The 15963-nt window shown below is 38.8% G+C and overlaps 1 protein-coding gene across 3 annotated transcripts in view; it reads left to right on the top strand.

Moving 5' to 3' along the window:
- The first annotated feature begins 213 nt into the window (after window positions 1-213).
- The window catches only part of LOC139963505 (probable G-protein coupled receptor CG31760), a 46245-nt gene continuing 30495 nt past the window's right edge, over window positions 214-15963 (top strand). Inside the window, exons 1-5 of one of the 3 annotated variants that reach the window (XM_071964351.1) lie at window positions 214-332; window positions 6156-6949; window positions 11511-11637; window positions 12132-12298; window positions 13493-13664. In XM_071964351.1, the coding sequence (XP_071820452.1) occupies window positions 6165-6949; window positions 11511-11637; window positions 12132-12298; window positions 13493-13664 (1251 nt within the window). In that variant the 5' untranslated portion in view covers window positions 214-332; window positions 6156-6164. Of the gene's footprint in view, window positions 333-2815; window positions 3188-5595; window positions 6950-11510; window positions 11638-12131; window positions 12299-13492; window positions 13665-15963 lie in introns of those variants that run through there. The other 2 variants (XM_071964343.1, XM_071964333.1) reach the window with 2 other exon arrangements.

Genomic DNA, 15963 nt, shown 5'->3' with positions numbered 1-15963 from the left:
ATTTGTCTGCATTGCATGCTGTATGTACATAATACCTCCGTGCGCGCGTGTGCGTTGATCTATATACGAGTGTTTACTATACCGTCATACACAGTGGTTTTCAATGGAAAATATTTGTTGTCATTTTGTAGGCGTTCATATCAACACGTACTGTACTGTACTGTACTGGGCAGTTCTCTCTCCATTGCAAGCAGTGTAGTCTAGACGTTGGATATATCTTGACGTCGTTCTTCGCCTTAATTTAGTGTGTTCGAACGACTCCAATGACGGCCCGGGGTTGCAGAGAAGAAAAGGACGACATTTGAAGACATAGTTAACATAACGTGATTACGGTTAGTGATATTTAACATGATCTGAAGTTTTCTGTATGCATGTGTGTCTGTCTGTGAAGTTAGCCTATACATAGTCTGCAAAGTATACCTAGTTTAGGCCTATCAGTATATGCCTTACTTTTGACTTCAGTTTTATGCACAACGAGAACAGTGTTACGTCGTCATGGACATGTACCTATTAGCAACTGAGGCATTTTGACGGCACTTATAATGATTTCTGAGATCAGTGTAGAAAAGTCTGTAGGAGAGTTAAAATCATGTTCGGTCGGGATTGCGCCAGTAATATGTCGGTTACTTCTTGTAGGTGCCAGACGTGGCACGAGAAGTTGAGAGCGCCATCGATGGCCATCTTCTACATGTCATCTATTCATTAGCGGCAGGGCTATTATTCACGATGTTACCATAGCAATGGAGCGTTAGATTCGAAATGGAGTTATTTTTTAAACGAATAAACAAGTCCCATGGAATTGTCGTGAATTTCATATTTGTTTTGCTCATAATACGTTAAATACAGAGTTAAAGCTAGATAAGGTAGAAATTAGATAGATTTATTCGACAATGAGTAAAGTTTACCAGTAGAAAGTCCTAGTATGTCATAATTGAAACCTCCACGCTACTAGGTTTAATTCTCGACTATGTCTGCTGTATCCGCAATATCTGCTTTGTGTACCGTCATGAATACCGCACATTTCGATCGTTTTTAATGCACGGAGAGCTCGTGGCATTGTTTATGACGTTACCGTACCTGTTTGTATCACATTGTCTTTCAAACGCCTGCCTCAGTAAATCAGCATTTAAGAAATGTGAAGTTGTTCTAACAGGAGCATAGCTGTTTCCACACTTAACGGTTTATAAAGGCTAAGTAATGACACAACATTCCCGAAGAACAAATATTATCAGGCTTGTCAGAAAAGACGTCGCGGTGGCCTTACACTGTACAAAAGAAGCCTTTCTTTTGTAGGTACAGTTTTCGTCCTTATGTATACTTTCATTAAAATTTCCAGTGAAAGGCGACGAGCGAGACGGAAATCAAATTTACTACTCACTCTTAAGTTCCGATCGGTTTCTATTGACAAGTTGTGCAAAATTTTGCAATGACCTACCTACTGTGTTTACGCGAAACAAAATACCAAATAGAAACAACCCCCCCCCCACCCCGAGGCCATGGTTTCACTGAACGTTGAACATCAACCCAGTCCGAATCGACGTGAGCCCTCCATTGCAAGTCAGCTAGCCCACTTCTGGCCCGAAGGCCGGACTCTCATCGTAATCTCCCGGATGCTTTTGCGAACTAAGGGAGGATACGGAATTGGGATCCTAGGCCCGTATAAAAATTCCACCTTGGCGATGCCATTATAATACTAAGAGTTCCAGATTGTTCCAAAACAATGTGATATGAATGCATACCATGCCCCAACTGGAGTATTGTACATTCGCACAAAAGTTTAACCGTAAAAAAAAAAAAACACGAAAAAAACAAACAAGAAAACAAAAACACGAAAAGACAAGTAAAGCAAAAGCACACACACACACTAGACGTAAAATGACCTAACGCAGTGCTTGAAGTTTTGGCATATTTCCAGTCACCACGATCGTTTTGAATGTCTTGATGTGGAAGCGCCTAAATCAAAGTAGAGATGGTGTGCAAATAAGGAGGATTGGAGGTGACACAGAGCAGTTAAGAAATTCTGTGTTTAAATCTGGATATGTTTCTCCGTGCGAGCAGACGGTTCAGTGTGCTTAACTTGCTCCTCTTCTAGCTCAAAGTCTAAACTGCGTCATGATATAGAAATGTGCATGCACCCTGACAGGCCAAGCCCTCAGATATCAACGTTGGGGTATGATTTGTCAGTTGACAACTTCTAGCTATACTTTAGCGGACCCTAAACGTGACGGACTTAGTGTGTAAGATACTGGAAGGATTACTTCTGGTACGACACCTACAACAGCTATAAAATAGAAAGCTCCTGATTAAAACCCTAAGAGGGCTGCCAACCGTGACTGGAATAAACACCATCGCGTCCTGACTTTACAGCGATTATAAAGGCCAGTCTCTTAACATTAGCAATTCCGTTCGATTTGTACAGTTTTTTTGACCATAGAATAGTTACAATACTACGGTGGCTTAATAGGGACCTAGGAAAGGAAACAAGTCTGCTCAAATCTGAAAAATTTGGACTTTTTGTCTCTACATTTGGACTTTTGTTATTGGATCCAAATTTTGAAGGGAAAAAAAGAGGCAACATTTGAGATAAAAAGACAACATTGTGAGATTTCGGGACACTGTTTTTCTTTCCTATGTCCTCATTAAGCCACCGTACAATGCTGACATATTGTGCACACAAAATTAAACTGCCGCATGCAACCATCACAGTAGTCTACTGCTGTACACATGTAAGTAAAGGTTTAGTAGCTACAGCGTGATAGTCTGGCGTCTATCTTGTCCGTGCGCGCATGCAAACAGTGATACAAGAGCGCCCACAAGAATATCGGCACAAAATCAGAAGCGCGCGCTCCGAAATATTTGTCTGCATTGCATGCTGTATGTACATAATACCTCCGTGCGCGCGTGTGCGTTGATCTATATACGAGTGTTTACTATACCGTCATACACAGTGGATTTTCAATGGAAAATATTTGTTGTCATTTTGTAGGCGTTCATATCAACACGTACTGTACTGTACTGTACTGGGCAGTTCTCTCTCCATTGCAAGCAGTGTAGTCTAGACGTTGGATATATCTTGACGTCGTTCTTCGCCTTAAGTTAGTGTGTTCGAACGACTCCAATGACGGCCCGGGGTTGCAGAGAAGAAAAGGACGACATTTGAAGACATAGTTAACATAACGTGATTACGGTTAGTGATATTTTACATGATCTGAAGTTTTCTGTATGCATGTCTGTCTGTCTGTTAAGTTAGCCTATACATAGTCTGCAAAGTATACCTAGTCTAGGCCTATCAGTATATGCCTTACTTTTGACTTCAGTTTTATGCACAACGAGAACAGTGTTACGTCGTCATGGACATGTACCTATTAGCAACTGAGGCATTTTGACGGCACTTATAATGATTTCTGAGATCAGTGTAGAAAAGTCTGTAGGAGAGTTAAAATCATGTTCGGTCGGGATTGCGCCAGTAATATGTCGGTTACTTCTTGTAGGTGCCAGACGTGGCACGAGAAGTTGAGAGCGCCATCGATGGCCATCTTCTACATGTCATCTATTCATTAGCGGCAGGGCTATTATTCACGATGTTACCATAGCAATGGAGCGTTAGATTCGAAACGGAGCTATTTTTTAAACGAATAAACAAGTCCCATGGAATTGTCGTGAATTTCATATTTGTTTTGCTCATAATACGTTAAATACAGAGTTAAAGCTAGATAAGGTAGAAATTAGATAGATTTATTCGACAATGAGTAAAGTTTACCAGTAGAAAGTCCTAGTATGTCATAATTGAAACCTCCACGCTACTAGGTTTAATTCTCGACTATGTCTGCTGTATCCGCATTATCTGCTTTGTGTACCGTCATGAATACCGCACATTTCGATCGTTTTTAATGCACGGAGAGCTCGTGGCATTGTTTATGACGTTACCGTACCTGTTTGTATCACATTGTCTTTCAAACGCCTGCCTCAGTAAATCAGCATTTAAGAAATGTGAAGTTGTTCTAACAGGAGCATAGCTGTTTCCACACTTAACGGTTTATAAAGGCTAAGTAATGACACAACATTCCCGAAGAACAAATATTATCAAGCTTGTCAGAAAAGACGTCGCGGTGGCCTTACACTGTACAAAAGAAGCCTTTCTTTTGCAGGTACAGTTTTCGTCCTTATGTATACTTTCATTAAAATTTCCAGTGAAAGGCGACGAGCGAGACGGAAATCAAATTTACTACTCACTCTTAAGTTCCGATCGGTTTCTATTGACAAGTTGTGCAAAATTTTGCAATGACCTACCTACTGTGTTTACGCGAAACAAAATACCAAATAGAAACAACCCCCCCCCCCCACCCCAATAAAAAAAACAAACAAACAAAGCAAAACACATTTAAAACACCATGTATATACATGCAGATATTAACAACGACCCAAAAAATAAATAATAATGATAATAATAAATAAAATAAAATAGTGCTTCGGCGGGGAATCGAACCTAGGCAGACATGAGCATCAATTTAATCTTAAATAAATTGTGATTACTTAGCGAGAAAAAGATGAATGAAAAAGGCAATAATTAATTTGAATTATTGTTTTATAAAATTGAAGACAGAAAGCTAAAATTAACAAGAGATAACGCCTCATCGAGGCCATGGTTTCACTGAACGTTGAACATCAACCCAGTCCGAATCGACGTGAGCCCTCCATTGCAAGTCAGCTAGCCCACTTCTGGCCCGAAGGCCGGACTCTCATCGTAATCTCCCGGATGCTTTTGCGAACTAAGGGAGGATACGGAATTGGGATCGTAGGCCCGTATAAAAATTCCACCTTGGCGATGCCATTATAATACTAAGAGTTCCAGATTGTTCCAAAACAATGTGATATGAATGCATAAAAGTACCATGCCCCATGAGTATTGTACATTCGCACAAAAGTTTAACCTTGAAAAAAAGAAAAAAAAAAAAAAGAAAAGTAAAATTAAAGCACACACACACACACACCCGCACACACGCATATATATATATATATATATATATATATATATACATAGGCCTATATATATATATATATATAGATATAGATATAGATATAGATATATATATATATATATATATATATAGATATAGATATATATATATATATATATCTATATCTATATCTATATATATATCTATATCTATATATATATATATATATATAGGCCTATGTATATATATATATATATATATATATATATATATATATAAATATATATATATATATATATATATATATATATATATAAATATATATATATATATATATATATATATAAATATATATATATATAAATATATATATATATATATATATATATATATATTTATATATATATATAAATATATATACATATATATATATATATTTATATATATATATATATATCTAACAATGGCAGATTCCTATTGGATGAATGTTATGTGATGATGAGGTACAGCTCCCACTGTTCTCTCCCCACCACCATCCCACCCAAACTCACCCACCCCACCCCAGCCCGACTGCTCAATTAAGCCAGTACATTCCAGTACGACCAATGACAGACCTACACAAACGCCATGTTTTGTGTAAACGATATATTAAAAACTAAATAAATCATTAACCACTTGCTTGATAAAAGAAATAATCCTGGTAGGTATATGTCTGAGTTTGATCAATTACAATCTTATTTCAAGAAAGTTTGTTAAGTTTGGTAAATTTGCAGTAAAACACAAAAATCATCCCCCCCCCCCCCATCCTGCATACTGATACCCTGTTTACAACGTCTATGCTGCAACGTTACGAAGTGGGATATAACATTGACAGCTATAGACTGCCAGATGACTGAAAGAAATATGACACACGCCATCATATTTCACGAATCAAATGACACTCTTCCAAGAACAACCGTTTATATCTCTTCACAAGATTCATTAACCTTCAAAGTTCAACCAGCAACCATTCTCGTCTAAACAATCCATTCAGTGTCTTAATAGGAACACGTCAATCGATTTTAGTCACAACGGAAAGTCGAGTCGCATTGTTATTGAAGGTTCGTACAGAGAACATGATGACAATTTGTGTATATGCAGAGTACTAATGATATGTTAATGCACTCTTCCTATTTATTGTTTTTACAAATCCTTAAGCAATCAAAGATGGTGAATGAGCAGAAACATTCCTGTTTCGTCAGCTGGAGTCATTTAGGTGCCGGTGTTACTCTGCTGATGTTGTGTGTTTGCCTTTTTGTCACTCAAGGACGAGCAACGACTGCTCGAGAATACGACCCAGTGGCAGAGGCGTTAGATTACGTCGAACAAATAGCGAGACAAAAGAACAACTGCTCATTTGGGCCATCACTTAACTTAAACTATGATAAAATACGCTGGACTGCTGAAGCCGAAGTTGCTGTGAGAGCTGCTAATTTGTTGTCGACACTTTTTCGAACGGGTCATCACATGAGGGGCATACACGAAGCCGACACCGATTTACTGTATGCGGTAGTTCTCTCTAACGTGGAAAATAACATCAACGTGTTTGGGTCAGCGATTGCTTTTATAAAGTATCATTATCGAGATTACGAAATTTATTGCCCATACGCGTTTCGAGCACCGGAAGGAATTACCGCAAAAGACTTATCCATAGGTTACGATTACCATACCAACGGTACCGATTGGTTCTATATACCTCTGACAAGATTTGAAGCAAGTGAATTCAACTGGTTTGAACAAACCACTGAATTTAACAGCTCTTATGAAACCGTTCGTTATGGTTCCGATCTACTTTTGACCCTCGACGACGGGTACTGGACGAAACCATACTTTGATTGTGGTGGCGGTGACGTGTGGATGGTGACGTTTAGTATGCCTTTCTTCTGGTCAGATGTAGATGAAACATTCTCAGATATCGAAGAAGAAGGAACGTCAAGAAAACTAAGCTTCGTGTAAGTATTGCAGTAGATATGCGGGCTTCGTGTAAGTATTGCAGTAGATATGCGGGCTTCGTGTAAGTATTGCAGTAGGTATGCGGGAACCATGAAAGTGAGCACCCTAGTAATAGTAATAGTACTACAGTCTGTTTGTGACCATCTCTATGTCAGCAGCAACATTTAAGTTAAAATCAAGGTTGAAGAAATACTTGTCTCCCAGGTTACTTTATCCATAGCTGGTTCCATGACATCATGAAAATATAAACTTTTGGCCCACAAATGTCGGGATGGGGGGGGGGTAGGGTTGGTGGAGGTGGAGGTGGAGGAAGAAAGGTAAAGTTATATCTTTCACTGGGAGCTTTCATTCAAACCTCTTGCACTCCTGTCTCAATAAATTCAGTCAGTTTGCACAACAAAATCAACAAAGAATGTTTACCAGTACTCTGTTTGACCAACTCCGCGGAGCATATTTTAATATACTATGAGTGTGTATATCTTGCTTTAGTTTAGTTTTAACAGGTTTATTTTTAATATGAATATCATTGGCAAGTGCTTGTAACAAGTTAAGTAAATTGATATGACACGCACTTGAAATGTTCAGAGGTATAAAATTGAAAGAGTAAACATCTCAAATCAATAGAAGGCCGGTAAAAAAAATGAGGAACATAATCAGCCACGAAAATGATAAACTGGTGAATTTTTCATTTAACTAAGAAGTCTTGGCTGGTTTCTATGTATTCGAACGTTTACAAATTCTGTTCATTCGTAAAAATCAAACAAAGAGAGCATTTCAATTAACAGAGAATAGTGAATTATTTATTCAGGAATTGACAGTGACAACTTCTTCAGATAAACGACATGCAAAATACGACGTAGGATTCTACTAGGTAGAGTACATATAGATAGATAGATAGATAGATAGATAGACAGACAGACAGACAGACAGACAGACAGACAGACAGACAGATAGATAGATAGATAGATAGATAGATAGATAGACAGATAGATAGACAGACAGATAGACAGACAGATAGACAGACAGACAGATAGATAGACAGACAGACAGATAGACAGATAAACAGACAGATAGACAGACCGACCGACAGATAGACAGACAGACCGACAGATAGACAGATAGACAGACAGATAGACAGACCGACCGACCGACCGACCGACAGACAGATAGATAGACCGACCGACCGACAGACAGATCGACCGACCGACCGACCGACCGACCGACCGACCGACAGACAGACCGACCGACAGACAGATAGACCGACCGACCGACCGACCGACCGACCGACCGACCGACCGACCGACCGACGGACGGACGGACGGACGGACGGATAGATAGACAGATAGATAGATAGACAGATAGATAGACAGATAGATAGACAGATAGATAGACAGATAGATAGACAGATAGATAGACAGATAGATAGACAGATAGACAGATAGACAGATAGACAGATAGACAGATAGACAGATAGACAGATAGACAGATAGACAGATAGACAGACAGATAGACAGATAGACAGACAGATAGACAGATAAACAGATAGACAGATAGACAGATAAACAGATAGACAGATAAACAGACAGATAACCTTACAGATAGACAGATAGACAGATAAACAGACAGATAGACAAATAAACAGAGAGATAGACAGATAAACAGACAGATAGACAGATAAACAGACAGATAGACAGAGCGACCGACAGATAGACAGACCGACAGATAGACAGATAGACAGACCGACCGACCGACAGATAGACAGACCGACCGACAGACAGATAGACCGACCGACCGACAGACAGATAGACCGACCGACCGACCGACCGACCGACAGACAGATAGACCGACCGACCGACCGACCGACAGACAGATAGACCGACCGACCGACCGACGGACGGACCGACGGACGGACGGACGGACGGACGGACGGACGGACGGACGGACGGACGGACGGACGGACGGACAGACAGATAGATAGACAGATAGATAGACAGACAGATAGATAGACAGATAGATAGACAGATAGATAGACAGATAGATAGACAGATAGATAGACAGATAGACAGATAGACAGATAAATTGGTTGTTGAAATCTTCCAATCCTTCCCTGAAAGTCTGCCTAAACCAATTAGTTTCAACTTAAAGTACAAACCCAGCCATTCAAATGAAAGAAACCCAAAAGAATATACAACGTGTTCCGAATCAAGGTTGAATCTGACAAAATCGATAAACTTTATTACCTTTAGCTGACTTTTATTATAAATTACAGCAAAGAGACGAAGTCACGATTCTTAATGTTTATCAATAATAAGCGTAAAATGGTCTTTTTACATAATCATTATCCACTGACTAAGTATGACTGATGACTGTATACTGAATGGATGTGTTTATATTGTATTGTGTTTCCATGCCAAGGTGTTGTGATTCGTAATCATTAGTTGCTGTCGTTTTTAACTTTACTTATGAGGTCGTTTGGCTTCCACGAGCTAAACGTCTAAAAGCACTGTAACCTGCACTAACATTCATCATATTACATCAAATGATATTACTTCCGAATTTGTCTTTTTCTGTCGTATTTGGATAATCAAACTAAATAAAAAACATCATTTTATTTTTTGTTTTTTATGTTATTACTTCTGGTAATGGACTCATGTATTGTCAAATGAATATCCAGAATTTCATATTTCGCATTACACTCTTGGCTGATAGTAACGAGTGCAATCACGAACTGTTGTAAAACATGACGGGAAGGAGAAAGTTGATGAAGTAATTATACCAGTTCAAGATCATACAGACCCCCCCCCCCCCCCACAACAGACATACGCCTATGTCTGTTGTTGCTACTGTTGTTGTTGTTGATGCTTGGGAGCATAATTAGGATATACTCTAATAAGACACGAGTGATGTTGGTCGGTAATAGTGAACATGTGACAGTATGGACTGCTTATCAGAAAAATGCACTTTGAGGGGGGTGGGGTAGGGGCGGGAGAGGGGAGGGGACGATAAGAGAACTGAATAATGTTTTACGTAGCAGGTGACTGAACCTGATGGGAAGTGAGAAATAAAGTATGAAACGCAGCTATACGGTCCATATACACATTGCGTTGAATACCACGTTTACTACTCAGATGGCGTACTTTTGTTCTTTAACTTTCCTCCTTGGAGAGTCATCGAACCAGTGAATCATGATTCCAATCTGTGTCATTTCATCGTGATCTGATGATAACACTTATCAGTCAATGGAAATATCCCGTCAATCATGAAACTTTGATTAGATCAATTTTGAAGTGAATACTTATTGGAACATTTAGTACACAGTAATTATATTTGTTGTATATGATGTTGTTCGTCAGTGTTCCCTTCATCACTATAGAAATACAGATATATGTATTAAAACTTGCAGCAATCGTGCTCTCAAGAAGCTGGAAAAAAAACACGCTAAGAGGTTGAACGCAATACAGACAGTATTAGAGAGGGGGACAAGATATGATAATCGTTTATAACCTCAAGATAGAATTTCTGTTACTTAGATGTTAAAAAGTAGACATAGAATTGATAATCCTGTCAACAAACTATATGTCCGTCCGTCAGTGTAAGTTTGCACTCCCTAATGGCCTTTTACTACGCCAACATGTTGTATGCAATTCTAATTTATTTAATTCATTCTTGAGGACAATCTTCCTAACGATTTAGAATTACAAGGCATTAGTGAACCATTGAATCGATGACCAGTAAGAATAAGTATGAAAATAAAGTACCGTATAACTGTTTCAACTGGAAAGCAGGAAAGCAGGGAAGTCGGAATCTTTTCATTTTTTCGATATTGCTTGGATGTCGATCAGACAAACGAGAATGGAGAGCAAGGATTTATCCTTCAGTTGATATATTAATGTCAAATCGATAGGTAACTGCTATCATTACCATAAGAAGTCAAATTCAAAATTATTAAAACCAAAAGACCATGAAATGACTAACTACTACTAAAATAATTCATGTTTGACGTCATTTGATAACTTTTCAAGGTTTAATTACTTCATTAAAACTTAATTCTATAACATTTGCAATTAGTGGACAGGTTATAAATATTTTAATACAACGGTAAGAATTTCTACTTGCTGTGGTAAGCCATTCGTTAACAGTGGATGCTTGAATTTGCAATGATTTTAGGGGGCTTTGTACATTCGTTGCTGTGCTTTTAACAGGTACTCAATGTGATATAATCTCAAGTATGATTCTTCAAGTTATGACAATTACCATCTGCAAGTATATAACCTGAAACTAGAAAACTGATAGATGTTAAATTCAAATTTTAAAAAGAAGCGAAGACATTTTTGGGCTTGCTTAATAAGAGTTGCAGGATATCTCAGTTTGTATAGTGCTCGAGACTTCAGGTCACATAATAATGTTTCAATCCCGTCCTTTGTCCTCTTCACAACTACTAAATTTTTTATAACAAGATGAATATGACCCATACAGCAGTACATAATGTTCACATTTGGTTGGAGGATTTTAATGCCTTTATATCGTTTTTTATGTGTGTTTTTTCTTTTTCATGTATAGGGGTGTGACAACCATCGACGTCAGCTTAAACAGCCTAGATATACAACAATGCGATTTGAGTGGAGAAGACCAAGGCGGCGTCTTTGATCCTTTCGTGGGGACTCATCGCTGTAAAAATACCACTACGGTGAGCAAAACAACAACAACAACAACCGACATGATATGAATTGTAGTTCCCATTTCAATTGTCGGTCGCATACAGCTTATAAATTTAAATATGCTTACGAAAGGCTGCTGCTATGGTAACAGTTATGTGTATCATATATGCTCGTGAAATGTTCATTAAATGGAGACGAAATCTGTTTCATTAATTATTTCTGTTGTGTGAGGAATTCAGCAGCCTTGATATAACATAATTCTTTTTAGAAGTAACAGGACGTGCTGATGTGAGACAGCAAACAGTAAAATTGGACTAAACCAATACATTAAACTTGTGACTTTTGTTTACATTAAGCGTTGAGTATTAATAAGGATATCAAATTCTACAGTGCTGTCAAGAGTATTATGAACTCACCAACTCAATCATTTAACACTGTATGCAACTGAGGACAGTGTGAAGCTTTAACGAAATGTCAGACTAATTAATAACCTTTCTTCCATTCGTATTATTTTTGTCGATAGTGCTTAAACATCCCACACCGTGGCTTTGAGCGGGGGTCGTATCGCTGCATGTGTAATCAAGGTTACTACTTTCCAGAGTTTAATGCCGAAGACAAAGCCTTCGACGGAGCTGTAATTGAAGCTGAATATTTCAAAAAACTTCAGGGCATACCTAATACATACGACAGGTACGGCTGGCGAGTTTCTTTTTTCTTCCTGTGGTAATGTTGAGGCCCAACGAAGATTATTCCTGTAAAAGTAAAATGGATTGTATGTACAGAATGAAGACAATGTACGTTAATAAATGTAAACGCACCTGAATATAGGTTCTGGTTAGATAATATAGGGTAGAACTAAGTGCGTAAGTGTTTTTTTATACGAGGATATTACTCCAATGGCCCTGAACGATACGTCATTGTATATAACTTGAATGTCTTGTGAACTCGCATATGCTATACTGTATATTCCACTGTACAACCTACATTGATTTCTAACATAGGCATCTTATTCCCCTTGCTCAGTTATTACAACGCGGTTTCTTTCGATATTATGTTACATTAAACACTCGCGTATGATTGGGTAATGTATCTAAGACATTACTTTACGGTTGCATTGGTACTATTTACACAAATTCGCGACTTTCTATTCCAAATATTTCAATGTCATTAGAATTGGCCTAAAGTGAAGCATGCTAAAAGTGTAAACAGTTGAAAAAAGTCTTTTCTTTTCTGGTTGTTTGGAATTATTTTTGGATATCAGGTCTTGAATCAAAATATATATTATGTCTCTGAATGCTCTAACAGTGGTAATGAAGTAATACAGTTCGTACACCAGTGCCCATTAATTGACTTTCTAGCATATTTCATGATGATGATGATGATGATGGTGATGATGGTGATGATGGTGATGATGGTGATGATGATGATGGTGATGATGATGATGATGATGATGATGGTGATGATGGTGATGGTGATGATCATGATGATGATGGTGATGATGATGATGATGATGGTGGTGGTGGTGATGATGATGATGATGATGATGATGATGATGATGATGATGATGATGATGATGATGATGATGATGATGATGATGATGGTGATGATGGTGATGGTGATGATGATGATGGTGGTGTTGGTGGTGGTGGTGGTGGTGGTGGTGGTGATGGTGATGGTGATGGTGATGGTGATGGTGATGGTGGTGGTGGTGATGGTGGTGGCGATGGCGATGGCGATGGCGATGGCGATGGCGATGGTGATGATCATGACGGTGACGATGACGGTGACGGTGACGGTGACGACGACGACGACGATGACGATGATGATGTGAATTATGTGAATTATGTCAATTAAGTATTCGGCATATTTTTCCTTTTCATGCAGTGGGTTTAATTGCGCCCCCTGTGCAGAAGGATGTGAATTTTGCCTGGATGACAGGAAGTGTGTTTTGGAGATAAACACCATTCTCGAGTTGATCGTCTTGACTACGCAGGCGGTTACCATATGTGTACTTCTTATTACAGGAATCTACATCTTTTTAAACAGAGAAAACCGGGTAAGTAGTACATCGATGTTCTAGACAATAAAAAATATTTTCAAAATCGAAGTAGTATAAGCTGCAGCATGTTTCCCTCGTTTTGGAAGAAACGGTCGAATTGTTGGACGGTCGGGTTAGGGGTCGAGGGTCGGAGTAGGGCAATTTATGCCGGTGGTCGCGGTCGGGTGGGGGGGGGTGGTGGAAGACGACGCATACTCATGTGTGGGTTTGCACTCGCAGTCGACATTTGAAGTGGTCCGAGGATATATACCATTGAATGTGCTTGAGGCAATACTCGGTTAACTTTACAGTTATATCTTATACGTTGAGATTTTCACAATTTGGCGATTGTACGTTCAACGTTAAATAAATATTAAATAAATACTTGAAATTTTATTTCCATGCTACCTTACTTTTAGTTCTGATAATAACGTTATGCAACTTTGCATTACGATTTGTGGATAAATCATTTCCTCTGTTGTATAAAACCAATAAGCCACAACTCGCTATAAGTTGTTACCGCACATATAGATATTTTATAGTTATACTGAAGGGTTCCGAAATTACATGTGAGTAATATACATGACCTGTTGAGACGGATCCAAACCTACAGCAAAACACAATATGTCGCTTTCAAAAATCTCAAAATTTCCAAATCTAACTGAACTAAATTTGCGAGTGAGGCCTACCCCAGTTGATCCATTACAACAAGTAAAGCTGTTTCATGATATTTAATACAATCTGATCTTACCAGACTTCCCTTTGTAAGCTTTTAGGTTTCATGTGGAAGACTTCAAGAATTATTTTGACGTCTGAATAGCTCCTCTTAACATCTAAGAGTAAGAAATATATTTTATTCTGGAACCAGATATTTAGAGAAAAAAGCTTACTCCCAGATACAGAAGAGACAATCCAAGAAGAAATCATATTGAAAATAATTAAAACTGGATACTAATACAACATCCAACCCATACCAAGTCAGTGGCTATGCGCCCCTGATGTATACCAAGTCAGTAGCTATGTGTCCCTGTCCCTGATGTCCAACAAGTTTCAAGTCAGTGGTTATGCGCCCCTGATGTCCAGCCCATACCAAGTCAGTGGTTAGGCGCCCCTGATGTCCAGCCCATACCAAGTCAGTGGTTAGGCGCCCCTGATGTCCAGCCCATACCAAGTCAGTGGCTCTGAGCCCCTGATGTCCTCCCATATTAAGTCAGTGGTTAGGCGCCCCTGATGTCCAACGGATACCAAGTCAGTGGTTATGCGCCCCTGATGTCCAGCCCATACCAAGTCAGTGGCTATGCGCCCCTGACTTCCAACCTGTTTCAAGTCAGTGGTTATGCGCCCCTGATGTCCTCCCATATCAAGTCAATGGTTAGGCGCCCCTGATGTCCAACGGATACCGCCACTGATGTCCAACCTATACCAAGTCAGTGACTCTGCGCCCCTGATGTCCAACCTATACCAAGTCAGTGGTTATGCGCCCCTGATGTCCTCCCATACCAAGTCAGTGGTTATGCGCCCCTGATGTCCTCCCATACCAAGTTAGTAATCATGTGCCCCTGATGTCCTCCCATGACAAGAGGCTTTTTGAGATATTTAATATTAACTCATTCTGTCAGTTATTGGTTATTAGAATCCCAGAACTCGACGAAAATAACACTTTAAGAAAAAGTTTGAACAAACATAATTGGTAATTCAAGCGTTATGTTTGGGCAGCGATTGTAAAACCAGCGAAAGCACTTAAGACTTAGTACATTTATTAAAGTAATATGATACATCCATGCATGCAGATAAGTACCTACTATTAAGACAACTAGTAAAAGTCAACTGGGTTGGGTCTTTGAGGTCTACAATGTCCCATGAAGGAAAAAAGAAATATTTGGACGTCTTCGATTCCAAATTAATTAGTTGTTATGTAGCCCTGTAGTATAATAGCCCTTACCAATGTAACCGCTGCAGCCCATTCATAAATGCTTTCAACGTTTGATTAATTCCGATTTAAAAAAAAAAAAAAAAAAAAAACCTAAATGGGTCAACCACAACTTCAATGGTATTTAAATATCTTTCTCCGACAAACAGAATACAAGTTCACCGTCAATTTTCATAAAACAAAATTTCACTTGACTAAACAGAATGAAATACATTTTAGCTAAATGGAATCGGTCTAAATTTGGCGATACTTTGATCGTCGTTATTGATGTAACAACAACATATATAGATGCATCATAAGCCGCATGTGGCGCTACTCATGTAATTATATCATATTAGGTTCATCATGCTTAACAGCACTTAACCCCTGGTCTGTGGATACACTGCG

This window comes from Apostichopus japonicus, chromosome 3 (assembly GCF_037975245.1).
Source record: "Apostichopus japonicus isolate 1M-3 chromosome 3, ASM3797524v1, whole genome shotgun sequence".
NCBI classification, from domain to species: Eukaryota; Metazoa; Echinodermata; class Holothuroidea; order Aspidochirotida; family Stichopodidae; genus Apostichopus; species Apostichopus japonicus.
Note: the sequence above shows the minus strand (reverse complement) of the source record. Positions and strands in the feature narration are given on the sequence as shown.